Source organism: Tenrec ecaudatus, chromosome 17 (assembly GCF_050624435.1).
Source record: "Tenrec ecaudatus isolate mTenEca1 chromosome 17, mTenEca1.hap1, whole genome shotgun sequence".
Lineage (NCBI taxonomy): Eukaryota > Metazoa > Chordata > Mammalia > Afrosoricida > Tenrecidae > Tenrec > Tenrec ecaudatus.
Window position 1 is genome coordinate 988,283 of NC_134546.1, and position 27,842 is coordinate 1,016,124.

The 27,842-nt window shown below is 56.5% G+C and overlaps 1 protein-coding gene across 1 annotated transcript in view; it reads left to right on the top strand.

The window, feature by feature from the left end:
• Positions 1 to 27,842, top strand: part of SPTBN1 (spectrin beta, non-erythrocytic 1) — a 181,396-nt gene that overhangs the window by 122,201 nt on the left and 31,353 nt on the right. The window contains exons 3-11 of the mRNA XM_075536114.1: positions 5,079 to 5,230; positions 14,940 to 15,113; positions 17,463 to 17,554; positions 18,538 to 18,618; positions 18,964 to 19,079; positions 20,039 to 20,151; positions 20,763 to 20,950; positions 26,075 to 26,192; positions 27,146 to 27,304. Coding sequence (XP_075392229.1) covers positions 5,079 to 5,230; positions 14,940 to 15,113; positions 17,463 to 17,554; positions 18,538 to 18,618; positions 18,964 to 19,079; positions 20,039 to 20,151; positions 20,763 to 20,950; positions 26,075 to 26,192; positions 27,146 to 27,304 — 1,193 coding nt within the window. The remainder of the gene's footprint in view (positions 1 to 5,078; positions 5,231 to 14,939; positions 15,114 to 17,462; positions 17,555 to 18,537; positions 18,619 to 18,963; positions 19,080 to 20,038; positions 20,152 to 20,762; positions 20,951 to 26,074; positions 26,193 to 27,145; positions 27,305 to 27,842) is intronic.

Sequence of the window (27,842 nt, forward strand, 5' to 3'; positions counted from 1 at the left end):
GTCTGGGGTGGGGAGACCCCAGCATCTGTGGGAGCCACTTGCCTTGCTGCTGGATGCCGCCAGCGGTGGGGAGATCCCTGTGGGGTGATCACATCATTCTAGATTCTTCCCAGCTTCCAGGTGACAACACCTCTGCTCCTGTTACCAGCCCAAGTCCCCCCCCCAACTTAGCTTACTCGTCTGTGCCAGGCCCGGGCCCCCACCTGGTGGCCAGCTCTCACTGAGGCTGCTGTTCCCTGGGTGCAGCACGCAGGCACGTTGAGTCACACCCGCCAGTTCAGGCCCTGTGGGAAGGGGGAAGAGAGGGGCTCCCTTCTGGAGCCAGTGGTGCTCCATCTCCCAGGAGGGCAGCGGAACCAACCGGAGCGCACCCTGCTTCTGGGAACCTCTTTCCATCCACAGACGTGCCTCGCCTTTCGGCTCTCTCTATCCCTGGCTCCCGGCCCTTCCAGGGCCAGACTGCAACCTGGGAATGCGGCACCTGTGGTTGGTTTAGTGCAGGTGCAGACGGAGGTGCTGAGGTAAGAAGCCACAGGACCGTTTCCTAACACACGGCCCTTCCTTCCTTCAAAGCGATTTCTGAATCCTGGGACCTGGCTCATGCTAACGCAATGTTCACTCTTCCGATTGAGGTACATTCTGTAAATAAATGTGGACACGCGGCAGCCTTCCCATTTTGAGCCTAGTCATTCATTGTCTACAAAGATGAGTGGACCGTGTGTTTGTAGAAGGGGCTGGTGATGGGAGGATTTCCAGAGCCGGGCTCTCTGCTCCCTCAGAGTGAGGGGCGGCCCGTGGCAGCTAGAGAAGTGTGTGCTTTTCTGTTGTAAATGGCTCTTCCCTTTCTTGTGAGAAACCTTCAACCTGCCCCCCACCCCAGATGGTGGACAGAGGGAGGTGTGGTGCTGCATTTCAACCACCTCTCACCTGCTCGGGCCCCACCTGCGCACCCTGCCCTCCCTGCACCTGGGGGCTCCCTGGCAGCGGCGGTGGGTCTGGTGATCGCCGTCTGGGCCTGTGGGGACAGCCAAGCCGAGTTTCCCAGGAGGAGCCCAAAGTCCACTTGTGCCTCGCCCCTCAGGTCCAGCGGCGGCGGTGGCAGTTCCTCACTGATGGGGGAGGGGGAGTTAAGTAACCAAGTCTATGGCCGCTGGGCCTCGGCCTCAGAAACACTGTTGATGACCTGCTTTGGGACCTGAGGGAGCATTTCAGCAGGGTCTGTGGTTTTGGGAACAGGCTTAGAGAAGTGGCTTTAGACCCCTCTTCTCGACTCCCATCCAGGCATTGCTATGAAAACCACCACTGGTGGCTTCCGGCTCTTCCTGCCTTTCCATTCCTGGACTCCTGCCCCCTCTCTGCTCTGTGGTGGACCTGCAGCTTCCTCAGGTGTCAGGGTAGGCAGCTAGCTGATGTCCCCACAAAGACGTGGTCACCCCGCAGGCATGGACCTGGGCCATGCTCTGCGAGCCTCGGGGAGGAAGAGAAGAGCGGCCTGGTCTCTGTGGCCGTTGAGAGCACCCGGGCTGGGCGGGGAGCCACCTCGCGGTGGCGGCAGCAGGCAGGCCTTCCCCACAGGAAGGGCCTGGGTTAGGTTGATGAGATGAGTTGGTCCCCAATCTTGTGTGACTTACGTGCTGTCCCCCATCCCCCTCTGTGGGGCTCGCTCTCACGAGTGCTGTCGGGCAGTTGGATCTTCCACTCACGGGACGGGATGAATGCTGTTTTTCCTCCAGGAAAAAACATGTCCTTTCCTGTGTAACTAGCAAGCAGCCTCTCAGCCACCCCGGCACTTGCCTACAAAGCCCTGGGAATTTAGAAACGTTTCTCCGAGTGCTGTAGAAGGGAGATTTTTGCCTGTGGAACGAGGTTCATTTAGACAACTTGTAAAGGCAAGATGACCTGGTACCCATCAGTCTCACCAGGTTCCCAGACTGGGTGGGAGATCAGCGCGCCGTCTGCGGGAAGAGGGAGGGAGGCCGGATTAAGGAGCACTTAGGAGGAGCAGGCACGTTTGATGTGCCCATTACTCATCTCTCGGGGAACGCCAGGCAGCCTTTAGCTGCGTCCCTGCAAATTAACATCACGAGAGATGCAGGGACAAAAGTGCCGAGAGACCTTTATGGTGGGGGGGGGGGGCGCTTCCCTGGGAAACACCCAAGTTAGCAGCAGGCGGGACTACAGAGAAGCTGGTGTGACCAGAAGCAGGGACCAGGGACTGCCAGTGGTACCAATGGAATGCAGAGTTGTGGATGTGGGGGCGGACACGCCCACCTCTCAGACCCCCACGGCAGTGGGAGGGCCTGGCGGGCAGCTGTCTCTGCAGCAGTTGAGCCAACGTTTGCCTCCCTCTTCCCCCATGTCATGGGCCCAGAACGGCTAAACCAGACTGTCATGGCCTGAGTGGCGCCTTGGTTTCTGTTGGGCATGGGGGGTAGGGGCCACCCGGTGGCCTGGGTGCTTTGTATCGTGGGTGCTTAGTTAGCAGCGTCCCTGGTGCTGACTGGGAAGGTGCGATGGACACTCCGTCAGCCTTGTCAGACCCCAGGACAGAATGTCCCTTGCTGGCGAGGCCCTCAGTCCCCAAGTCATGGTTCCCAGGGTGGGACCCATCCCCTGCTGTTGGAGCAGACACGGAGTTTCCACGGCAGGGGGGCTGCAGCTAGATGCCTGGAGGCCTCTCCCAGTGACCGGCACTGCCCCCTATGGCCAGCAGCCCATTGGTGTCACAAGAAGCTCCCCGGACAGACTGTCTTTTAACATCGCCCACGGGCATAGCCTGCCCCAGCTAGTCCCCCTCAAGCTTCTGGCCTCTCCGGGTCGGAGCGCAGGGGTGAGGTCACATGCCTGCCCAGGAAGGGTGGAACCAAGGACGGAGTCCCATGGACACGCCGAACTGGCCCAGCCATTTCCTGCCCTCCAGTGTCCTGGGGGCTTTGGTGTGGATCGGGTTGGGTCCCTGCTCTGTTCATCCCTCCGTGTAGTTTGCAGGGCGGTCGTGTGAGTTTGAGGGGCTTGAACCCCATGTGATCCTTGAGACTCAGGTTCCCTGGGGTCTGCTGAAGCTGATGGGAGGGGGGCAGGCAGGACAGCTCTGCCCTTTCCTGGAAACCCCTCTGACTCCTCAGGTTTTCCCTGGACAGCCTCTTGGTACAGATCCAGGGTTTGTCTCCTCTGGGCTCCGCTCTGCCTGGCCAGGCCCCTTGTAGGCATGGGCATGGGCAGGGCCTGCAGCCATAGATGTAGATGGTGCCCTTGGGAGCCCTCCGGCTTGTGAAGAACAACCTTGGAAATGTCCTTGTGAAGATGGCTCACTCCTGTTCAAAACCCTGGCTGAGCCGGCTGCTGCTTCAGCCGGAGGGGTGACGTTTGGCTGAGAAACAGACTTATCTGTGCTTGCTCGGGCGGGCCTCACGGGCCTCCGCAGGCTCTTCACTGCTGTGTAGGAGGACCGGGTGCAGACCGGCCTGGGTATGTGGTGGTTGTCGACTCTGAACCGAGACCCTCTACGAACAGCCAGTTGGTGAATCCTGTATGCGGCTCTCTGGAGCAACTCAGCCGCAGCAGCCCCTCGCCACCCCTGCTTACTCCTGATTCTTACCCTACCCGCACCCCCTCTGAAGTAAAAGGGTTCATCACTTTGAAGTGAGGGTATCTGGGGTACTTGGCTCATTCAGTGTCTGCAGCCATTACCTCTGTTCACCCCCCATCCCCGCTGAAGGAACCCTCTACCCATTGGGCGGAGGCCTCCCCAGCCCCGGGCACCACCAGTCTGCTTCTGCCTCCACCCTGCCATGCTGGTCCTTGCCTCCTTCCTCTTTGGGGGTGGGGGGGCCTTTGTCTTCCCTCTGGCCTCTGCAGAGGTTCCTCGCCTGCATTTGTCAGTAGCAGGAGCGTGCAAGGCCATTCGCCTTGCTCTTCGGGTGTGGGGGGGATGACGGGGGCCTCAGTAGAGCCTTCTGCCCAGGGAGCTGGCTGGTTTGCTGCCCCTCTGGCCAGCCTGGGAACCCTGTACCCACAGACAGGCCTCCAGATACACGTCCGTCAGCAAGGGTGACTGTTTCATGGAACGGGTGGGTAGGGGCAGAGGGGGGCTGTCTGGGCCACTGCTCCTCAGTATAGGCTCCTGAGTCAGTGTCCTTCCACGCTTGGGCTCACACTGGGAGGAGTGTCGCTTGGGTCTGTGAACAAATCCATGCTGATGGAGTTGGGGCAGGGGGGTGGGGAGTCACTGACTGACAGACGGCCTGCTCTGCAGGGCCAGAGCGGGCGAGTGTCCAGGGATTGTGCACCTCTGCTGAGGGTCTACAGCAACCTGCGAGTGGACCAGCCTGCAGAGGCAGGAGGAGCCCACTCCGTGTGGGATGTGAAGGGCTGGTTCTGGGCAGCCCTGTCCAGAGTTGTATGTTTTGCATCAGACAGCACTTGATTGCTGATGCTTGAAAAACACTCATAATCTTTCCTGAATGACTTGGATTTCCACTAGAAAGCCGCACTTGCTTGTAGATTCTGAAGGTGTTCCTGTTTTCACTGAGACAAAGAGCCGTTTGCTGTGAAGTGGGGGATGTAGGGCAGCTGGTCAATGTCATGTGGCCCAGTGCACGCATCTCTTTGCGCCTCTCTTCCACAGCAGGCCCCACAGCCTGGCATCTAACACCCTGGTGCCCGGCCACATCTCTCCACCCTCCTGGGCATGTGACCGAGCAGGTGGGCAGATCAAGGTCATATGTGAATTCATCCTGCCAGGTGCCCTGTAATACCTGATCCTCTGTGCACGCCTCGAGCTGCAGTCTCTCGCTGCCCCTGAGCCCCTCCCCCCCCACTCACTGGGCTTTCCTTACAGGCACTGTAGAAACTTCACCTGGCAGGTAGTGTCCCCAGGGCAAGGCTGCGAGTGCGGACAGAGGGACTGGCTGAGGAACGCATTCCACGGCCCCTTCAGTAGAGAAGGGCTGCAGTGCTGGCAGTGTCCCTGTTTCCTCAGGGAGGGGACCATGGCTAAGCAGTGCCCGCTGGTCCTGCCGGCATGGCCCTGCCCCTCTTGTCCATTGGGTGGTAAAACAGCTGTTCTCTGCCTGCAGATGAGCGGGAAGCCGTGCAGAAGAAGACCTTCACCAAGTGGGTCAACTCCCACCTGGCCCGGGTGTCCTGCCGCATCACGGACCTCTACACGGACCTGCGGGATGGACGCATGCTCATCAAGCTGCTGGAAGTCCTCTCCGGGGAGAGGCTGGTGAGTGGAGGGGCCGGAGGGGAGGGCAGCAGAGAGCCTCACAGGGTGGGTGGGTGGGTGGGTGGGAGCCAATTTTCCAGAGCTGAAACTGTGGGCCAGCCTCCTGTTGGTTCTGCAGTTGACAGTCTCAGAGTCTAGGAGAGGGAGGGTCTGGCTGAGTTTGAGGGGAGTGCTTTGTGGGAACCTCAGTGTGACCTCCCTGTTCACCCACCTGCTGTCTGGGTTTACTCAGAGAGCCTGGCTAGGGCTGAGTGCTCAGGAGCCAGGCGCTGCCAGGTGAACCTCCATCACAGACGCCGGTTTCTAAAGGTGTCTTTGGACGGGTGCTCTGGAACATTGGAGCTGCCTCTATTTTAGTGCCAGGGACTGAATTCCATGTGTGATTCTGCTGCTGTGACTTCTCTTCCTGGCATGCTTTTCACGGGGATGGGGGTTGAGGGTAGGCAGACGGTGTGTGGCCACATCCTTGGGCACCAAGGTCCCATGAAATCACTGTGCCTTCCTTCTCTGGCAGGGCCTAAGCCAGCCCACAGGGACAGCCTTGGCTCCATCCCAAGTCCCTCCCTGGGAGGACTTCCCTGTGTGCACCTGAGCTCACCCAGCAGGTTTTGTCTGCCTGTCCTGTGCAGCCCAGGGCTTGCTCCCTTCTGTGCAGGAAGGCCCCACATCTTAAGTGACTGGTGTCACCAGGCCACCAGAGAAGCCTGATAGTCTGCCAGGCCAGCTGCCTGCCCTGCGGTCAGCCCTAGAGAAAATTGCCCCCTTGACCTTTGCTCATGCGGAAAAACCAGCATTCTCTTCCTGGCCCTCTGCTCAACGCCAGACTCCACCCCCTTCCCAGCAAGTGGTCTGTGCGCTCCATTCCTGAGCCTGCGGTCCGTGGGCTCCCACCCCAACCCCAGACAAACCACCAGACAAAGATGGCTCTGCACAGCCCCGCTGGCGGGAGAAGGGGTGCGTGGGGTGGGGGCTGCGTGAGGAGGGGCAGCAGGGCGGCTGGGCGTTTCCTTAAGTTGAAAGCCTGGGCTGGAGTCACGGAGGCAACACACAGCTCCAAAGGTGACTTATTTCTTATTGACTTTAACCCTGGCCCTGACCCTCCTCCTGCCGAACCTTTGGTGCTAACCCAGCATGACTGCTGAGTGCTTATTGATTTGGTTTTGTTTGTTTTGAAATGATGTTCTGAAAGCAGCACCCCCCCGAAAACCTGTTAAAGGTCACAGGGATAGGGCTTCATTTGCACGGTTCCCTTGCCTTTGCTGGGTCCCATCTTCCAGGGCTTGAGGCAGAATGAATGCTCACCTCCTTTGAAAGTTCTTAGGTTGTTTGTTTGTTTTGTGTCCTTGATGATACCACTTACTGAGTGACCCAACAGCCCTTGGCTCTGATCGGGCAACGCAAGTGTCAGTGGGCAGGAGGTGCGGCCGGCCAGCAGGTCACTGCATTTTGCGAAACCCTAAGCCCACAGCTAGTCCCAATTCCCCTGTCTGGCAGGCTTCCCAATCTGCTTAGTCCACATGTGAGTGGACAGTGAGCTGAAGTCTTGTCCTTGTTCACGAGGCCTGGAGATTTTGAGCCTCTAATTGGCCCTGTTCTTAATTTGGTTCCTGGAACTTAATGGAAGAAATGCAAACCTTGCTTTGCCATGGGCTGAGGAGGCTGGGAGTGCCTCCCCTTATGGCAGCTCCCTGCAGAAAGCCTTCCCCATGAGGGCTTCCCCTGGGGAATCTGTGTGTGCACAGTGCTTGGCACTTCCAGGCGTAGGTAAGTTACTGTCCACTGCTGCACATGACAGGCATAGGCACTGGGCTCTGCACGAGCTCTCAAACCCTGGAGAGCATAAAGAAGCAGGTGCAGCCCAGGCTGGCCAGGCCTCTGTGGGAGGTGGCATTTCAGACAGACAGACACACGCACACACACACACCACCCTTCTCCACCCCACTCCACCCCCAACCCCACCCCCGCACTTGCCACCTGCTGGTCAGAGCTGAGGGACCTGGTCCCACACATTGATGCTAGTATCGTTTCTCCGAGCAGGTTTATCCCCCTTGTTTGTGGATCACATTTTGTTTTATCTTTCTTTCACTGTACGAAATTGAAAGAACATCAGTGTCAGGACCCTGACAATCCCACTCGAACCCCACCTTGAATTTTGGCTCTGTAAAATCCGAGTGACTTTGTGGTGGGTGCACGTTTGGGTTATCGGTGAGCTTGGTTTGGGTTCACTGGGGAAGTCAAGGACAGCAGCCCTCCTCTCTGGTCTGGTTTGGGCAGACACTGACGTGACCACAGGGGTCAGCTCGGAAGCAGCGAACACACTGGGCAGAGCCAGGATGTTCTGTGACCTACCAGGCCGGGCCGATGAGGAAGCGCCCCATTGTTCCCAGCGTTGGGAATCGCTGTGGGCCAACGAGGCAGAAACTAAGCCCCGCTGGCTCGCAGCGACCCAAGGGACTCTGAGATGGTGACTGGGCACAGACAGCCTGTCTCCCAGGGAGCCCTCGGGTCCCTGATACCCTTTGTCACGGCACCACTCTGAAACTCCTGGCTAGGTAGGGGCCTCTCTGACTGGTGCAGAACCTGCAGCCCGCACCAGCCCCTTCCTCCCTGGGCCCCAGTCACAGGGGTGATGGAACAGAGGGGTGTGTGTGCTGGCTGTGGCTCTGCGGGATCACCAGCCAGACTTTGGTAGGGAAGTTGAACCCGAGGGTCAAAGTGCAGGTTAGACGTTCACCTGTGCCAGCCACCTGCTGTTGTCTGCCATGAACACTGGCCTCTGGCCAGGACTTTGCCAAACTCTTCGCCCCCAGCCATTTCCCACCACAGGTAGTACTGTGAGCGTGCATCCCTGCTTGCTGAGATGTACGGCCCTCTCACTGTGGAATCATGTCATGGTTTGCTGTGTTAGTCAGTCTCTGGGAAGCCAAAGCAACGTGTTTTATGTTTTGTTTTGTCTTTGGCCACTGCTAGGTACAGAAGTGAAAAGTACCATGAATGGGCCTCGTTAGGCCCGAACCCCCATATTGCAAGCTCTTGGCAATGAACGCCTCTGTTAGCAGAGCCGTGGATTGTTGAAGCCAGGTTTTGTGGACGGGCCAAAAGGTGCTGCTCAATCATCAATGGGAGAATTTATTGTGGGAGCTACCAGCGAAACTCCCCTCGGGTCTAAGCCCTCAAGCATGAGGAGCGAAGTACTAGTCATAGGAGCCACGGCACAGGTGCCCAGGGGAGGGCTACAAAGGGGAGCTGGGGAGTCAGGAGGGCCGGTGGGGCTCTGCTGGAACCAGGGCAGGGAGAGGGTCAGGGAATACCAGGGTGGGGCATACTGTAAGCATGGAATTAGGGTGAAATGGGGAGAGAGCGTGTGGGGGTGGGAAAGGGTCCCACAAACCGGAGAGCTGGCTGGGGGGCGTCATAATGTCTTGTACCTCTGCTGGTGTTTGCAGCACACACGTAACTCGGCTCCAACGATGGGAGCCCCTTGTCACTACCTCCACGCTGTGGAGAAACGAGGCAGTGTTGACGGGCCGCCTCGCCGACTGCTATTTTCAGTGAATGATAAGACTGTATTGTGGCCATTTTCTCCATCCCCACTGGGTCCTGAGAAGAACAGTCCTGGGAGAAGCACCTGCCTGGGGAGGGGCAGCAGGAGTTACTGGAACACAGCGGGTGTCTCTGTTTGCTGACCAGTGCTAACAGGGAGGTGCCTGGGAATCCATCTGGCTGTGTGTCGTACTAGAGAAAGTTCTGGAACCAGAGACTCCCATCCCACCCACCCCTGTATTAAGCGGAGGCGTTTCTGTTTAGCAACAACACCCAGTGCCTGGGGTGCTGATGGGAGTCACGTCTCTCTCCTCCCGTTGTCACCTGGGGTGACATTGAAGAAACCCTCAGCTACACCCAGGGGCACAGAGAGAGGTGGCATCCTGCAGCCAGCCAAGACAGCAGTGGCTGCTAAGTCAAGTCTCTTCCTCTTGTAGAAGAAACCAGCAGGACTCGGTCACGGACGAGCCCAGGCCAGTGAGGCAGACGGCTGCATGGGGCGGGTGGCCTGAGTCACCTCTCTGCGCTCCCAGGAGGCTGCCCTGGGTCTCCTCTGCAAGAGGGAGCCATGGGCTTCTTTCCCACCTTTGCTATTGCTGCCCGTGTGCGTGCTGTCGGGTCAGTTTCTGGTCTCCGCGGTGGCGGGCAGGGCCACGTGGTGAGAGTTCACTGGACAACAGGCCCAGCGCTACCCTGCTCTTCTCCAGCCCATGGCCCTCACTGGATTGGCGCCCATGGGAGCGGCCCCGCGAGTCCCCTCTTGGCTGCAGGCCTTCTGCTTTCCCAGCATGCTCTCCTGCTCTTGGGGACGGCCCCCTGAGGAAGCCCGTGGGACTGCACTCCACCCTTCTTCCCAAGAAGCAGGCCAGGTACTTCTGCAAGACAGATCCGTCCCTCCTTCCTGCCACGCCACCCCAATCCAGCATGTCCTCATTCATTGGTTGTTCAGCTTTCCAGGGGTTCCGCCAGGCACCTTAGTCTCCCAGTGACAGCTCTGCAGCACGGTGTCGGACCGGAGCCCAGCCCCATGCGACGTGAGCTGCTCCACGGTGGTTAGGGACACGTGCAGCCTGGGGTCTGTCCACAGCAAGCACCACTGATTGTCCTTTAGCTTCGTGCACCCTGATGCCCATGGAGCAGCACTGGGGCGGGCATTGGGAAGAGACTGTCAGGGTCCCCCATTTCTCCCGAGTGTGAGTTTGCCCAGGGCCCCTGCTTCTCGGTGTCTTGGGGCTGGACCCATTGTTCTGATGAGGGAACAGGAAAAGCAGGAGAGAAGGGACACTGGCAAGCTCGCTTATTGCTGCAGAGAGGGATCTGTGAAAACATGCTTCTTCAGGAACAGGCAGGCGCTGGCCGCACCCCCCACCCCCCCACACACACAGGCTGCAAAGCCCCCGAGACCAACCCATGCACAATGTGGGCCCTGGCCTCCTCATTCATGGTGTTTCAATGACCTCCAGGATGGAAACGCATGTGTGGCCATGGGGACAGACCTGCATCATGATGGGACTCTGACGACAATGGGGGGAGGCAGGACTGGGAGTGCCCCTTTGGCCCCCGAATTAGCCACTCTGCTCTGGCAGCACCGTGTTCCTTACAAAGAGACGTGCCCCTCCCCAGAGCCTGTGTTCAGTTCAGTCCATTGTTACCTCGCCTTCCTTTTGAGAAGATGAAATTCAGTTGGGTAAAAATAGCTCTCGCCACAGATGGGAACTCTCCCCAGACGGGCCGGTCTCATTTCCTTTCACATGGAAATGTATACGGCTTCTTCCTTATATTCTATATTCTGGGTATTTGACGGGCATAAAGAGAGCCTGGGATTCAGACCCACAGCACACCGAGGAGCTGAATGTCTTATTTAACCTGTTGGAGCGAGCGTGTCTTTACCCAGAAAACGATGGCAGAGATGCCAACGAGGACCACTACGACACAGGATTGAACCCGATAGCAGAACTGCAAGCCACCCAACGGGGTACTGTGAGGTCTTAGCTTCTTTCAAAAGGCAGGTCGGCTCTAGGTCCTGGGAGCCAGGCGGCTTGTTTTAAATCCACATGTCTTTCTGTGCGCAGCTCTGTGTGATCATTAATACCTCTGAGAATTGATTTCCTGAGAAGCTGCTGCAAGCCCAGGTGTGCCTCAGAGCATTTCAGGAGACCTCTCTGGAGCAGACAAAGCACAAGAAGTTAGTGCCCTTGGCTCCTTAGTGCCAGTCTGGATCCTTCCTCTCCCCTCAGACTGAGCCACCCTGACCCGGCTTGCTTCCTGTTGTAGTGTGGAAGGTGCTGCTGTCCCAGAAAGGCCAGTTGAGGATACGCAGGCAAGCGTCTTGACAAACAGAAGGTGACAGGGTGAAGGCATTATCCCCAATAGCCACAGCGCAGCAACAGTGAGAGGTCACGTTTCCAGACCTGTTCCTCGCTAGGGTCTTAGCCTGGCTCAGGCTCTGGTGTTCCTGCGCCACCTCCCTGAGGATGCCATGTGACTGCCTTCCTGCTGAGCATAAGACGCGAGGGGACTGCGGTGGCCCCTGCATTGGATGCTCTGCTGGGGGTCACACTTGGTTCTCAGTTGTTATATCTTGGTCTTTATGGTTCTTAGGGGTGGGGGGTGGAGGGGGTTTCTACACCCTGAGCCTTCCCCACCCTCCATACTGATGTGTGTTCATCAGGGAACCCTGGAGCCCGGGTACTGTCAGGACAGACAGCCTTGGGTGGTTCCTTTTGCTCCCAGTGGAATTTGGGGGAAGAAGATACTTGAGGCACCTACCTGTACTGCAGGAGGCGGACATCTGGACCACAGGCCGCATCAAAAACAAAACCCCTCCAAGCCCACTGGCATCAACATGGGGATCCCGACTCCCAGCGGGGCCAGAAAGTCCCCGTCTTGTTTCCCAGGTAGCAGCTGGTAGTTTAGAACTGCCAACCCTGAGGCCGACAGCCCAGTGGGAAACCACCCTGCAGCAGGGCTTTGTGGGAGGCCTGCCAAATCAGTGGGGCCAGCTACACCTCCTGCGTCACCAGCCCAAGAGGCAGTTCCAGCCACTTCGCCTCAGGGTGGACCAGGAGGGCCTCAGAAGGGACAGGAGGGCCTCAGAAGGGACGTTGTAAATGTCAAAGGGCCCTGGACAGAAGGAAGCCCCCCAGCCGTTGCCCCCAGGCTGAGCATTGTGGTCATTGTCACTACAGATTACATCACCGCAGTTAATTGATAACAGTTGAGAAGGTGGCACTGTGCTTGCTACAAGGTAAGGACATTTTAACGGGAAAGTGGGCCTTTTCATTTTAGCACAGAGCCATCCCCTTCTCCCTAAACTGCACAACAGAAGTGTGTTGGGTCAATCTGGTTGGTTGATGTTTTGAAAGAAGTAACAGCAAAAGAAAAGGGGGTGCTCTTCAGGGAGGAGAGCGACTGCCCCTCCCTGCCCAGCACCTTCCAAGTGTCAGTCTGGCGTGTGGGAAAAGGCTTAATAACCTCTCCCCTCTGAGCTATCCCACCTTCACCCTTTAGGAAGCATGTGGATGTTGGTCTGTGTACCCCTGGAGAGGGCTTGTCCCTCTGCTCCATGGGGGGAACCTTGTCCCCCAGCTCAGACTGTGACGGCGCATTCACCGTCCCCTCACCCCCTCTGCGTGCGCTGCATTCTCCCGGGGATGGACGGGCCACGAGGCAGGGGCTTGGAGCAACCTGCTCTGGGTCCCCATTCAGACACAGGTCAGGCAGAGCTAGCGAGGGCTGGAGGCCAAGGCCCTCCCGTTTCAGAATGAAGCCCACGTAGCAGCTGTACAGCTGGGAAAATGAGGCCTGCCCCCACCTACCCCTTGTTCTCCTGTCCTCGAACCTGCTGCTGTGAGGTTGGCTCAGACGCACAGTGACCCTGCCCGGCTCTCTGAGACTGAGCTTGCAGTTGGAACATGCCTGCGGTGGGCGTCTGTCTCGGCAGTCAGATGCACAGGCCCGTGAGAAGCTTCCGAACAGCACGCTCGAACACCTGATCTCCTGGTAGCAGGATTCACACCTCTTGACTTTGAAGGCCTCCTACCATGAGCTTCATTCAATCCAGAAACCACCTGGATGCGAGACAGCCAGTCTGCTGTAGGCAGGGTCCCACTGTCTCAGCCCTGAGCGGTGCTCCCTGAGCCGGAGAGGACCAAGGAACCGCAAGTGCCCATGGGAGCACGGGGCACAGAGCTCTGCAGCTGCTCCAAGAGTGTCGGTAGCCCTCCCCCTTACAAGGTCCCTGCCGATTCCATAAACACCCCTGGGTCCCAGGAGAAGTGGCATGGGGACAACCCTGCCGCTGTGCGGCCCACTCCTGGAGGTGCTGGGCAGGCATCCCCACTGTTGATGGAGTCGGAGCCCTGGCACTTCACACCTGGCTGCCTCTCCCCTCCCCATAACTCCAAGGAGTTTTGATACAATGTGATCACTGATGTGATTTAAGTAACAAATGCTAGCATTGCCCACAGAACCAGGTGAGATTAGCTTTGAAATTACTGAAAGGCCTTCATGTATACATGTGTGTATGTATAGGTATATGTATGTATATATACATGTATATATATATATCCCTGTGTGCGCGCGCGCACACACACACACAATTGATGTAAGGAAAGCTAGCATCGTCGCGTGCAAAGCCAGCCTTTGAGAAACATCCCTTGTGGTGTGAAAGGAGAACTCAGCCTCGTGAGGCCTTTGCTCGGGTGCCCCACCTTCCTGCACCCCTCTTCTGCCCTTCACTTGGACTTGGGTGTGAATTGGCTCCTTGTACACACGGCAGCTCAGGTGTGTTGGCCTCTCCTGCCCTTGCTCAGCCGCCTCGGGCCCACCCCTTCACCCTCGTGGTTTCTGTTCCCGTGCACCCTTCCTTCCGGCCCCGTAGGCTTTGTCCTTGAGTGAACGCTGCTCCTTACTCTAGGGCTCCAGTGCCATTTTCCCTGGAAGACCTGCCTGTCCCATGGCTGGAAAGCTCCCCTGGGGCGAGCCCATTCTGCACCCACAGTAAGCTGGCCTCTCCTGACTGCTTCTGCGTCTAGTCCACCTTCTATTTGTAGTGCGGCCCCTCTGACATGGTCCTGTTGGCCAGGCAGCATCCAGTTCTCAAGCAGGGTCTCAGTCCAGTGTGCCGGGCACTAACCGGCTCGTCCCCGCAGAGGGAAGCATCAGAATGGCTAAGAGGAGCGGTTCCGGGTGTTCTGGTGTGTCCCGGAATTTCTACTCTCAGTCACACCGGCTCTCAGCCGTCCCTGGGCCTCCAGGACGAGCGTGCCTCCTATGCTGTGCAGAGCCAGGCTGGAGACCACCCGGAACAGGAGCAGCACTTGGGAGGGAACCGATGAAGGTGATGAGAGCAGGGCTCACGATAGCAGCCCACCAGTAACTGTGGCCCCCCCACAGCGCGGTGCTCCAGGAGAGACCCCTGAGACCGGCAGCCGGGGCCTGGGAGCAGGGCTGAGCTCCGCTCGGAGGAGCAGGGAGCCTAAGGGGTTGGCACCTGAGCATTGCTCTTCACAGAGCAGGGCAGTGGAGACTCCTGGGGACTGCGTTTCTACTCACATGCACTGTTTTGCTTTCTCTAAAGCCTCTGTGTCTGAGGTCATTGAATGAAATTAAGGCTCCTGCTTTGTGTTTCTTGTTCAGTTTCCTTTCCAGTAAGTCACCCTCTGACACCCCCCCTACTCCCTGTCACTACAGAGCTGCCCCCTGCTCTGGTGGTCTGCCCCCCACCCCCACCTCCACCCCAAACGTGTGCGTTATCCTGGGAAGCCACTTAGGTCAGCAGGAGGCACCCCTGGTTTATGCTTAGAGCCATCAGGAACCCTTACAGGTGTGCCGCACTAGACTTCAGAGTGATGGGAGCCAGCTGTAGCGCTGAAATACTTTATGAAAGCCCAGTTCTTTTTCCATTTCCAGTCTCTGTTCATTGGCAGGATGTAGCTTTAGAGTGGTGGGTGACTGGCCCTGGAAGGGGGTTTGTCCTCTAGGCTGTTGGGTGGCACGGCCCTGCACCTGGCCGCTCAGGGACCATGCGAATTGGGGTTCTACTTGGGGACCGAATGGGGGTTCCACGGGTATGAATCGGGGTTCTAATCAGGGTTTCACTGGGACGTGTGAATTGGAGTTTCACTCGGGCTCACGCAAGCCTCTCCCACACTCCCCCCGGCAGCCCAAGCCCACCAAGGGGCGCATGCGCATCCACTGCCTGGAGAACGTGGACAAGGCGCTGCAGTTCCTGAAGGAGCAGCGGGTGCACCTGGAAAACATGGGCTCCCACGACATCGTGGACGGGAACCACCGCCTCACCCTCGGCCTCATCTGGACCATCATCCTGCGCTTCCAGGTAAGGGCAGTGCCTCCCAGGTGTGCGAGAGTGAGAGCAACACCAGCCTCCTAGCCAGCCCGCCTGTACCATAGCGCCAGGCTGAAACAGCCTCTCAGGGCCAGGGCCACCTGCAACCTGCAGGATTGAATGCTGTCCTATGCACAGGTGGGTCCTCCCTGGTTTTGCCAGCCCCTGGCAGTTTCGCCTCAGTGGCGTAGAAGTTTCTAGAATGGATCCAGCCTCTGCCTGGCTTCTGCTGGTTTGAGATAATGCTGATTTTAATGGGCTGGTTGTTCTAAGGAGAAAGGGTCTCAAGTTAAGGGGAGGGGGCGGGAATCTTAAGCCTTGATTACCTGAGGCCAGTCTTGTTTCCTTCTTTCTTAGTTCCCACAGGGCTGGGGGTCCGTTTGCAATGTTGGGGTGAGGAGTAACCCATTGGGCAGAAACAAAATTATGCAAAGAAGCAACCCCGAGTAAAGTGCCCTCCCTACTCGCCGCCCCCCCCCTCACCCCCAGACCTGTCTGGCCACCTGACTCCTTGGAAGGCTTTTTAATGACTGAGTCTGTTGACCGTGATGTGGTTAATGGTGTTGATTAATGACATCAGTGGCCCTTCCTACCTGCACCATTTAAGTCAGACCTGTGTCTGCAGGTGTCTTCACTAAGTACCTGAAAGTAGAATGAGTCCCATTCTTTAAATGCTTCTTGGCCTTGGGCTACAGAGGACGTGGGGAGCAGGGCGCACCTTGACATGACGCACACACACACCAGTTGTATGGAGTGACAGGTCCCCTCCGGTGCTGCCCTGGCCAGTGGTAATTGGCGCCCTGTCAGGCGGCGCTGTCTTGCCGGTGCCCGTATCAGTAGGCAGGGCAGGCACACACAGCCCTCTCCAGGATTCTCTGCATGAGCTGGGCTGAGTCCTTGCCAGTCCTCCCCTGGGAACAGCTTGTGTGTCTGTCCACCAGCCTGTCAGTGCTAAGGGGCACCTTTTCTGTTCCCTGGAGGCAAGACACAGGCTGCGTGCAGGGCCTGCCAGGTGGGCGTCAGGACTTGCCTCCCCCCAGCAGCTTCCTTACACCATCACTAGGTCAACAATTGTAGATCAATGACTCATTCACGTGGGCCTGCTCCCCCTAGCTGCCTTCCCTGTGAAGCTCTCCTCATGTCACTGATCTGCCCTTGCCATCCCACCCACCCACAAGGTGCAGCCTTGTCTCAATCCCGATTCCCTGTGTGTGTGTGTGTGTGTGTGTGTGTGTGTGTGTCTGTCTGTCTGTCTGTCTTTCACGCACCTGTCCATGCTCCCCCTACACTGCTCCCAGGCACACCAGCCCCAGACCTGCAGAGTGAAAACTGAACACCAAACCAGTTAGCTCCGAGTGTGCCCTGGCCGCGTGCAGGGTCCAGGTGTGGGAAGTCTTTGGGTACGCCTGGTCCAAGCTGCGAACTAGACCTTTTGCAGTTCAAAGCCAGCAGCCGCTCTGGGGAGAAAGATGGCGGTCTGCTCCTGTCACGCTGACAGCCTCGGCGCCCCGTGAAGCAGGTCGGGGTGTCCCCAAGGGGTCTGAGTTCTTCAGAGGCCCGGCAGCCTTCCTTGCACAGGAGTACAAGAAGGGGTTGTGTGGGGAGTGCTGTCCTGACCCTCAGGTGGCCCTGAGTGAGGGCGGCTCTTCCTCGCTGACGTCGCTGCACGGCCTCGCAGTCCTGGTAGCACCGCGGTGTCGGCACTGCAGTGAAAACGGAGACCAGTGTAAGAGCACAATCGTTCCCTTTCCAAGGATATTTTCAGAGTGGAAGGTTTCTAGCGTCTTTTTCTTCTGTTTCATCCTCTCTTTTCCCATGAGCTCTGGCATGGACGGGTCTCTGTAGATTGGGTTGAGAGGCAACTGATGGTCCAAGCCAGCAGGAGAGAGTTGCCCACCAGAGCAGCCATGGATCCTCCCCCACCCTCACCTCCTTTTATTGTGGTCAAGGGACGAAAGCAAGGAGGGTCTGGTCCCAGCAATCTGCTGGGAGGCAAGTGTCACCTTGTAAACGTGCAGGCCACATGGAAACTGGGCAGTGCTCCTGCGCTTACTCCTGTGTCTGGCCAGCCTCCAGGAACGGGTGTGCATAGTGTCTCTCGGTGTGAAAATGTCTACCTGTGAAAGCCAGGCCTGGTCTCGCCGGGCATGCCATATGGACTGCAGCAGCAGTTCACGGAGGCTAGAGCCATCCCTGCAGGGGCGGGCAACTCAGAAAGCCTGGTCCTGGCTTGGCACACGCGGAGCACACCGTCCAGGGCTCCGGTGGTCTCGGGCTAGCTCCTTCCATGTGTGAGTGGCCTGACTGCCTGCTCACGTGGCTGCTGTGCGTGCACCCCAGATCCAGGACATCAGCGTGGAGACGGAAGACAACAAGGAGAAGAAGTCGGCCAAGGACGCCCTGCTGCTCTGGTGCCAGATGAAGACGGCCGGGTGAGTGTGGGCCCAGGCGGGCGGGCGGGCATCCAGGGCGGCAGCCTTCACAAGGTGCTGACAAGCAGCTTTCCCTCTGGCTCCCTTTGAGAAGTCTTGAGATGCCGACAGGACGGCAGGAGCTCGGATTTATGTCCTGGACTTGCCCCGTGGCCACCACCATTCCCATCCCTTGACTGGGGACGATGCAGGGAGCCGTGTGCTCGGAACGGTGGGACCTGGAAGCATCCCTACCCTCGCACCCATGACCACCTTCTTTTTAAGTGGCTGGGGGAGTTTGCCTTTGGAGAGCTCCGCTCCGTACACCCGAGTCTTCTCTCCACGGTACCTGTCTCCACTTCTCTTCCTTTCACCCTCTCACTACAGTCATAGCAAAGATCACTGTCATTCGCTGTGGTTATCAGGGCTCAGTGGATGCCAAACCTTGAAAGGTCTCGCAGGTTGGCTTGGGGTCTGGCAGCCCTACGTGTTTGTGTGGAGACCGCTGGTGTCCCAGCTGTCCAGGTGTGGCCTGGAGTGGTGGGGGCCGCAGGCGCTTAGAGGTCAGTGCAGTCACCGTGAGCCTGTCACGAGCTTCAGCAGGAATGCCCGGAACAGCAGCGTGGTCAAGGTCTAGTTTGGCCCCGGAGCGCCTTCTCCATTAAGGTGCGCGTAAGCAGAAGGAAAGAGGAACACTGAGCGTCTCAGGGCTAAGCCCAGCACCTTCCTGTGGAAGCGGAGACCCTGGGTCTCCCTGGGCTCCGGTCGCCTTTCCCTAAGGAAGAGTCCTGTGTTTTAGTCCTGGCCACAGGAGACGTTTTTGGTCCCACTGACTTGCGGAGCAAGAAAAGCCATGTACACACACGTGTCTTCCATCTTAAGAGTCCACCAGAACTGCGACGTCCCTCTGATCGGATGGTCCTTTTGGTGCTGAAGCCTTAGGTTCCGATGACTGTCCACACTGCACTGACCACGCCTGGTAACCCCAGTTCTTTCCCCGGCAGGTACCCCAATGTCAACATCCACAACTTCACCACCAGCTGGAGGGACGGCATGGCCTTCAATGCACTCATACACAAGCACCGGTGAGTCCTCAGTGCTCACTCGGGTTGGGGGTCAGAGTCGGGGTGGGGAGGTAGGGAGAATGCTGCTGTTTCTCAGTAGCAGGTCCAGGGCTTCCTTGGGTGCCGCTTGCCCCACGTGGGACTCCCTAGTCCTCCCCTTGAGAGCAGCGTGGGGAGCACAGACAGTTCCCGAGCCAAGCCAGCTCATCCCCGTTGCGTTGAAGAGCTTGGGGCGCCTGGGAAGCGCCTGCTTTGGTTGTGTGTGTGTGTGGGGGGGGGGTTGCCTGCAGTCATGAGGTCAGCGTGTGGGAAGCAGGGACTGTGTCACTGGCCTCACACTTGTGCTCTGCCATGCATCCCCTGCAGGCCTGACCTGATAGACTTCGACAAACTAAAGAAGTCCAATGCTCACTACAATCTGCAGAATGCCTTCAACCTGGCGGAGCAGCACCTGGGCCTCACCAAGCTGCTGGACCCCGAAGGTGAGGCTGCCAGGGGCCGGCGGGCGGCTCCTGTGAGCCTGCTTTGTGCCCGTTTGTTCCTGTCCATGTGCTGGAGGAAGAGGAGCTGAATGTGGGCTGAGGGGACTCAAGTGGGGTCTCATTAGGGCGGGATGACATTCAGAGGGGCTGGACCAGGGACAGGGCCTGAGGGAGGAGAGGCCGTAAGGAAGGCTGTGCTAGCCTTTCAGCTGGACCTTGCAGGGCAGGAGGAGGCGATGGGAAAGCCCACATCAGACAAAGGATCATTCTGACAAAGGAATCTTGGAAATGGTCACGTTGGTGTGGAGAGAGGAGCCAGACTGTCCCCTGGAGGGAAAGGAGAGCGGCAGTGGCGGCCAGGTGCTAGGAGATGGGGGCCTGCACTCTGTCCTGCCCCATGCATGGCCCAGCCAGCCGGCATGGGCTCTGAGGAAAGGATGCGTGTCCTGTTCTCCTTTCAATGGGGTGGGAGGGAGGGAGGGAGAGGCCCAAGGAGGAGGCCATGCGATGGTAGTCTGAGTCGCCGGTGATGGTTGGTGGGGAGTCCACAAGACAACCCCTGGGCTTGGACACGGTAACTAATGGGCGCACGGGGCAGAGGAGGTAACTGAGCTGTCCCAAGACCAACGGAGGCAGAGTCGGTGCCACAGGCAGAAACGAGGCCCCCGGGGGCCGGCGCGCTGGGATGGGGGTAAGCTCTGCATGTGTGAGGTGCAGCTGCCTCGCTCCAAGTCCTGAGTATACCTGCTGCCTCCTTTCTTCCACCGGACTAGCCTTCCAGCGCCTGGACCCCTACAGAAGGGATGCTTCTCCAGGCGCTCAGAGCTGGGCAGATTATGGGCATTTTATGAGTACTCATCGGCTGAGTCACTGAGGGGTCGTCTTGTCCTTCTTCTTACGATGGACACACGGACAGAGACGCTGTGCCTGCCACTGAGCCGTGGGTGTCACCCTTACAGATATCAGCGTGGACCACCCTGACGAGAAATCCATCATCACCTACGTGGTCACTTACTACCACTACTTCTCCAAGATGAAGGCTCTGGCTGTGGAGGGGAAGCGAATCGGCAAGGTGAGCACCCACCCGTCCGTGGTCGTGGGAGACCATAGGGAGCTAGTTCGTGAGGAGAAGGCACCTGTGGGATTTCAGAAGCTGCTTCACCCGGAAGGGCAGTGGCAGTGTTGAGCCAGGAACCCAGAGACACACTCTCCCTGGCAGACTGTAGGGAGTTGTGAGTTTGGGCTGGGGTCGGGGCATGAACTCCTTCCCTCCACTGCGGAAGGGACCCTCTTAGGGGCTCTGTGTTTCTGGGTCTGCTCCACCTCGGCAGGTGCTCTCGGGCACGTGCCCTCTCAGTGGCCTGGAGCGGGACCTCTCAGGACCGAGCCGGACAGTCTCGAGGCCTTTTGCGGCTCCCTTTGGGAGTTGTGGAGGTTAGGCACACTGGGTGGTGTCCAGAGTCTTGAACCTTTCACCTCGGGAAAGGGAGGTCACGGAACCAATGGCACTTGGCTCACTGTTGCTGACACTGTCACTGTGCACGTGCACGCCTGGGAATGGCTGAACCGAAGGGCGTGTGCCAGGGCCGCTCAGAAGCAGGCCGTGCGTGCGCACGTGCACGCGTGCTCACAACAACGTGACCTGCCTTACTCATGTGGCCCCTGCCTACCGTGTGCCTGCAGGTGCTTGACAACGCCATCGAGACAGAGAAGATGATCGAGAAGTACGAGTCGCTTGCCTCAGACCTCCTGGAGTGGATCGAGCAAACCATCATCATCCTCAACAACCGCAAGTTTGCCAACTCGCTGGTGGGGGTCCAGCAGCAACTCCAGGCTTTCAACACGTACCGCACCGTAGAGAAGCCCCCAAAGTAAGACGACACATTCATGGACACCCACACGTGTATGAGAGACTTTCATATCAGAGTAATTACATTGAGAAAAGACCCAGCCTTTTCAGTCCCTAAGTCTGATAGTAGCCCACGTGTCTGATTCCAATCTGTGAAGTCCTCTCTAGACACATGAAACACATGCGATGACACCAAATGCAGGAAGATCACAGGCCAGTGGGTGGGAAGTGGCGTTGTGAGCATCTCAGCACTGGCAGGGATCTCCACGTGGCTCCTCCAGTTCCCGGGACTCAGGGTCTATCAGCGTAGTGCCATGTGTCTTGTCAGTAGAGTCTCAGGGAGGGAGCAGAGAGAGAGTCCCACCCCCCACCCCCACCTCTGGGGATGAATACGGAGTTCCCAGAACCCTCTGGGGAAGGCCATGCCCACACGGAGGCATCCCTGGCTATCACCAGCCCTGCACTCTGAATCCTCCGATTGACACCAGAGTATGTGATGACCACAGACACAGACTGCTGAGGGCCATCGTTCCTATAGGAGACGGGGGGAGGGAGGGCCACAGCCGGCTGGGCCTCCTGACACCTCTCGAGGGCCCCTCCCTCATCAGGGGCCCCCGCGTCTCTGAGATGACTTACAGATCTTGCCCAGGCTCAGCCTTTCCCTCACGGGGAGGTGCCACTGACACTCAGGGTGCGTGGGGGCCTGGCAGGTGATTCCCCCAGACCCTAGCCCACTGCCATTGAGTAGAAACCCTCATCCTGCTCCCTCCCAGCAGTGGGTGGCTTTGAACTGCCAACCTTTGAGCTGTGATGCAGGCCCTTGTGCTGAGTCTGCCCCCTCCAAATGCCAGCTTTGGAGATCTGAGAGGAGTTGTGTGCCCGCTCAGCGTGGCTCCAGAGGATGGGGCAGACCTGCTCCCTGGGCTCCCTCCAGAGGCAGCATCTCCTGGAAGCAGGCGGCATGCCTTCCCCTGTGGAGCTGTCTCTCTGCCAAGTGCTTAACTGTGAGCACCACCAGGGCTCCGTTTTGAAGGGATGGGTGGTACCAGTGGGTGTTAACACACCCCAGGGCATCTGAGCAGTCAGCACAATGTGAGAGTCTTCACACTAGGGGTGTCCATTCATATTATTCATGGCCCAGTGAATGAGTTACCTTTTTAAAATGAGGACTCATGGGTACAAGCTCATGACCTTTCTGTTCTCCGTCACAGCTCACTGTCCCAAAGCTATCCTCCCTCCTCCTCCTGGAAACTCCGCTCGGGTGTGAACCCCTTGGTTCCATTGACACAGGCATTAGGGGGCATTCAGCCACGCCCTGGGTGCAGTCAGTCCATTCCGGGACCTGCGGTTCACACCTTGTTTGGGATGGTGCCTCAGATAGGATGCACCCTTCTCCCTCACCAGAGTCAGCCAGCAATTAGACAAACACCCACAGACGTCTGGGGTTTCCGGTACCCTCTATCAGACCCACTGCCCTCTCTCTGGTGTACATCTCACATCTGGTCACGTCTATGGTATCCTCCCACGTCTGTAGTACCTTCTCTCTCTTGTATATGTCACGCCTATAGTTTCCTCTCTGGTTTACATGTCATGTCTATAGTGCCCTCTCTCTGGTGTTTATGTCACGTCTGTAGTACCCTCTCTGATGTACTTGCCATGTTTGTAGTGCCCTCTCTCTAGTGTACATGTCACGTCTGTAGTGCCCTCTCTGATGTACATGTCACATCTATAGTACCCTCTCTGGTTTACATGTCATGACTATAGTACCCTCTCTGGTTTACATGTCATGACTGTAGTACCCTCTCTGATGTACATGTCATGTCTATAGTACCCTCTCTGGTTTAGATGTCATGACTATAGTACCCTCTCTGATGTACATGCCATGTCTGTAGTGCCCTCTCTCTGGTGTACATGTCATGACTATTGTACCCTCTCTCTAGTGTATATGTCACGTCTATAGTACCCTCTCTCTAGTGTACATGCCACGTCTGTAGTGCCCTCTCTCTGATGTACATGCCACGTCTGTAGTGCCCTCTCTCTGATGTACATGCCACGTCTGTAGTGCCCTCTCTCTGATGTACATGCCACATCTATACTACCCTCTGGTATACATGTCACGTCTATAGTACCCTCTCTCTGGTGTACATGTCACATCTATAGTTTCCTCTCTGGTTTACATGTCATGACTATAGTACCGTCTCTCTGGTGTACATGTCACGTCTATAGTACCCTCTCTCTGGTGTATATGTCATGTCTATAGTACCCTCTCTCTGATGTACATGTCATGTCTATAGTACCCTCTCTGGTTTACATGTTACGTCTGTAGTACCCTCTCTCTAGTGTACATGTCATGACTATAGTACCCTCTCTCTGCTGTACATGCCACGTCTGTAGTGCCCTCTCTGGTGTACATGTCACGTCTGTAGTACCCTCTCTCTAGTGTACATGTCATGTCTATAGTACCCTCTCTGGTTTACATGTCATGTCTGTAGTACCCTCTCTGGTTTACATGTCACGACTATAGTACCCTCTCTCTGGTATACATGTCACGTCTATACTACCCTCTGGTATACATGTCACATCTATAGTGCCCTTTCTCTGGTGTTCATGTCACGTCTGTAGTACTCTCTCTGGTGTATATGCCACGTCTGTAGTACCCTCTCTCTGGTGTACATGTCACGTCTATAGTACCCTCTCTCTATAGTACCCTCTAGTGTACATGTCATGTCTATAGTACCCTCTCTGGTTTACATGTCACGACTATAGTACCCTCTCTCTGGTATACATGTCACGTCTATACTACCCTCTGGTATACATGTCACATCTATAGTGCCCTTTCTCTGGTGTTCATGTCACGTCTGTAGTACCCTCTCTCTAGTGTACATGTCATGTCTATAGTACCCTCTCTGGTTTACATGTCATGTCTGTAGTACCCTCTCTGGTTTACATGTCACGACTATAGTACCCTCTCTCTGGTATACATGTCACGTCTATACTACCCTCTGGTATACATGTCACATCTATAGTGCCCTTTCTCTGGTGTTCATGTCACGTCTGTAGTACTCTCTCTGGTGTATATGCCACGTCTGTAGTACCCTCTCTCTGGTGTACATGTCACGTTTATAGTACCCTCTCTCTATAGTACCCTCTAGTGTACATGTCATGTCTATAGTACCCTCTCTGGTTTACATGTCACGACTATAGTACCCTCTCTCTGGTATACATGTCACGTCTATACTACCCTCTGGTATACATGTCACATCTATAGTGCCCTTTCTCTGGTGTTCATGTCACGTCTGTAGTACCCTCTCTAGTGTACATGCCACGGCTATAATAGTGCCCTCTCTCTAGTGTACATGTCATGTCTATATTGCCCTCTCTGATGTACATGCCACGTCTGTAGTACCCTCTCTCTGATGTACATGCCACGTCTATACTACCCTCTGGTATACATGTCACGTCTATAGTACTCTCTCTGGTGTACATGTCACGTCTATAGTTTCCTCTCTGATATATATCTCAAGTCTGTAGTACCCTCTCTCGTGTACATGTCATGACTATAGTACCCTCTCTCTGGTGTACATGTCACGTCTATAGTACCCTCTCTGGTTTACATGTCATGACTATAGTACCCTCTCTGATGTACATGCCACGTCTATACTACCCTCTGGTATACATGTCACGTCTATAGTTTCCTCTCTGGTATATATGTCAAGTCTGTAGTTCCCTCTCTCGTGTACATGTTATGACTATAGTACCCTCTCTCTGGTGTACATGTCATGACTATAGTACCCTCTCTGATGTACATGTTACGTCTGTAGTGCCCTCTCTCTAGTGTACATGTCATGACTATAGTACCCTCTCTCTGGTGTACATGTTATGACTATAGTACCCTCTCTGATATACATGCCACGTCTATAGTACCCTCTCTCTAGAGCACATGTCACATCTGTAGTACCCTCTCTCTGGTGTTCATGTCACGTCTGTAGTACCCTCTCTCTGATGTACATGTCATGTCTATAGTACCCTCTCTCTGATGTACATGTTACGTCTGTAGTACCCTCTCTCTAGTGTACATGTCATGACTATAGTACCCTCTCTCTGGTGTACATGTCATGACTATAGTTCCCTCTCTGATGTACATGTTACGTCTGTAGTACCCTCTCTCTAGTGTACAAGTCATGACTATAGTACCCTCTCTCTAGTGTACATGTCATGACTATAGTACACTCTCTCTGGTGTACATGTCACATCTGTAGTACCCTCTCTCTAGTGTACATGTCATGTCTAAAGTACCCTCTCTGGTTTACATGTCATGACTATAGTACCCTCTCTCTGGTGTACATGCCACATCTATACTACCCTCTGGTGTACATGTCACGTCTATAGTGCCCTCTCTGATGTACATGTTACGTCTGTAGTGCCCTCTCTCTACTGTACATGTCATGACTATAGTACCCTCTCTCTGGTGTACATGTCATGACTATAGTACCCTCTCTGATATACATGCCACGTCTGTAGTACCCTCTCTCTAGTGCACATGTCACATCTGTAGTACCCTCTCTCTGGTGTTCATGTCACGTCTGTAGTACCCTCTCTCTGATGTACATGTCATGTTTTTAGTACCCTCTCTCTGATGTACATGTCACGTCTGTAGTATCCTCTCTCTGATGTACATGTCATGTCTATAGTACCCTCTCTCTGATGTACATGTCATGTCTATAGTACCCTCTCTGATGTACATGTCATGACTATAGTACCCTCTCTGATGTACATGCCATGTCTGTAGTGTACACCTCTCTGGTGTACATGTCATGACTATTGTACCCTCTCTCTAGTGTATATGCCACGTCTATAGTACCCTCTCTCTAGTGTACATGCCACGTCTGTAGTGCCCTCTCTCTAGTGTACATGTCATGTCTGTATTGCCCTCTCTGATGTACGTGCCATGTCTGTAGTGCCCTCTCTCTGGTGTACATGTCACGTCTGTAGTGCCCACCAGACGACCCAGGGCCCATGCTTCCACGTGCATCTCACGCAAAACATATCTGCTAGCTATGTGGCAGTGTGTGTGTGTGTGTGTGTGTAGGGGGGCCTGTGCCCCTCACAGGAGCGCAGAGCACTGATACTCTGCCTCTCTGTGTAGATTTACTGAGAAGGGAAACTTGGAAGTCCTCCTCTTCACCATCCAAAGCAAGATGCGGGCCAACAACCAGAAGGTCTACATGCCCCGGGAGGGGAAGCTCATCTCTGACATCAACAAGGTACCCCCGCCCACCCTTCACTTCCCAGCTTTGCCTGGCCAGCTCCGCGCTGCGGGGTACACCTGGGGCTTTGATGACTAGGAACCGGCGGCCTGAGAGGATTCAGCCCTGCTGCTGCTCAGGCCTCGCAGAGCGCTGACATTTGCAGTCAGCCCGTCCCCTGGAGGTCTGGAGGGAGCCTCAGAGTGTCTCAGGCCCCACTTTGTCTTGGACGTGGCTGGCACGCCGTTGCCCACTCAGTGTCCATCTCATGCCCATGGCTGCGGTGAGCCGAAGAGGGAGCTCACAGCCTCCCTCCTCGGTGTTTGGCTTCTCTCCCGAGCTGTGGGATTTGGGGTCTAGTCAGTTCCCCCCACGGTCTGCTGTGTGTGTACAGGCAACATCATTTCCACCAGAACTCTGCACAGTCTGGGCCCGAGCTCCCGGTGCACACCAAGATCCTGTGCACAAGATGCTTGTTTTGTCTCTCGCTTTGTGAGCTGGGACTTGTCCACGGATACTCTCAGACACAGTCAGATGTGGGAGTTGAGAACAAGCAGCCCGGGCGGAGTGAGTGAGAGCCTCATAGCTGACTGCTTTCTCAGGAAAACCCTCTGTCTTCTGTTCCTGTGATCAGAGGTCTTTAAGATAACACGGCTTCCGCTCGGGCAGATTCAGCTGAGCGATTCGTAGTCCTTTTCCTCCGGCACCCTGGGGCCACAGGGCCACGGGGTCACGTGGCGGCTCTCATTTTCCAGGCACAGCAGGGATCTGTAGTTCAGATGAGGGAGCATGTTCCCATGGGGTTAAACGCAGAACAAAATTTTTAAAACTTAAAAAATTCCCCTTCCTTTTCAAAGTTAGAGTCAGTGAGGACGGGCACAGATTGCCCGCTGAGCTCCTGGGTGTTTTGAAGAAGACCGGCCGTCGAGTGTGGCAAAGGCTGGACCCGTGATCTGCTCTTCCTCCTGCAGGCCTGGGAGAGACTGGAAAAGGCGGAGCACGAGCGGGAACTGGCCCTGCGGAACGAGCTCATCCGGCAGGAGAAACTGGAACAGCTGGCCCGCAGATTTGACCGCAAGGCAGCTATGCGGGAGACCTGGCTGAGCGAAAACCAGCGCCTGGTGTCTCAGGTCCGGCAGTCCAGACGCGGAGACGGGAGGTTGGGGACAGCAGGGGGCCACGGGCCTGGACTGCCACTCGTTCCACAGCCGCCCCACGCTCTGGAGTCCCTGCCCCGCAAGTCACCCGAGGGGACAACTGTAAATTTTTCCCTTGTGGAGCGTCCACAGATTCGGGAACCCTTTAAGCCTGCTTGGTGTGGAACCTCTGTCTGTGCGCGGGCCACACACTAGTGTTTGAGGATTCTCTTTCTCCGGGCCTTTGAGACCACGGAGCCCTCTGATCGAGAACTAAGTCAGGACTCCAACATGACGGCAGAAGATGCCCCGGTGGCGTAGTGGGTTAAGTGCCGGCTGCCAACCACAAGGCCAGCAGTTTGAAACCCCCAGCCGCTCTGCAGGGGGATGACGGGTGTGCTACTCCCATAAAGAGTTGCCGTCTCAGAAATCCATGTGGACCAGCTCCTCCCTGTCCTGTGGGGTCACCCTGAGGGAAGGCAGGGGCCCTAGTTGTGCAGCGGTCAAGTGTGGCCCTGCTCCTCAGGGCAGA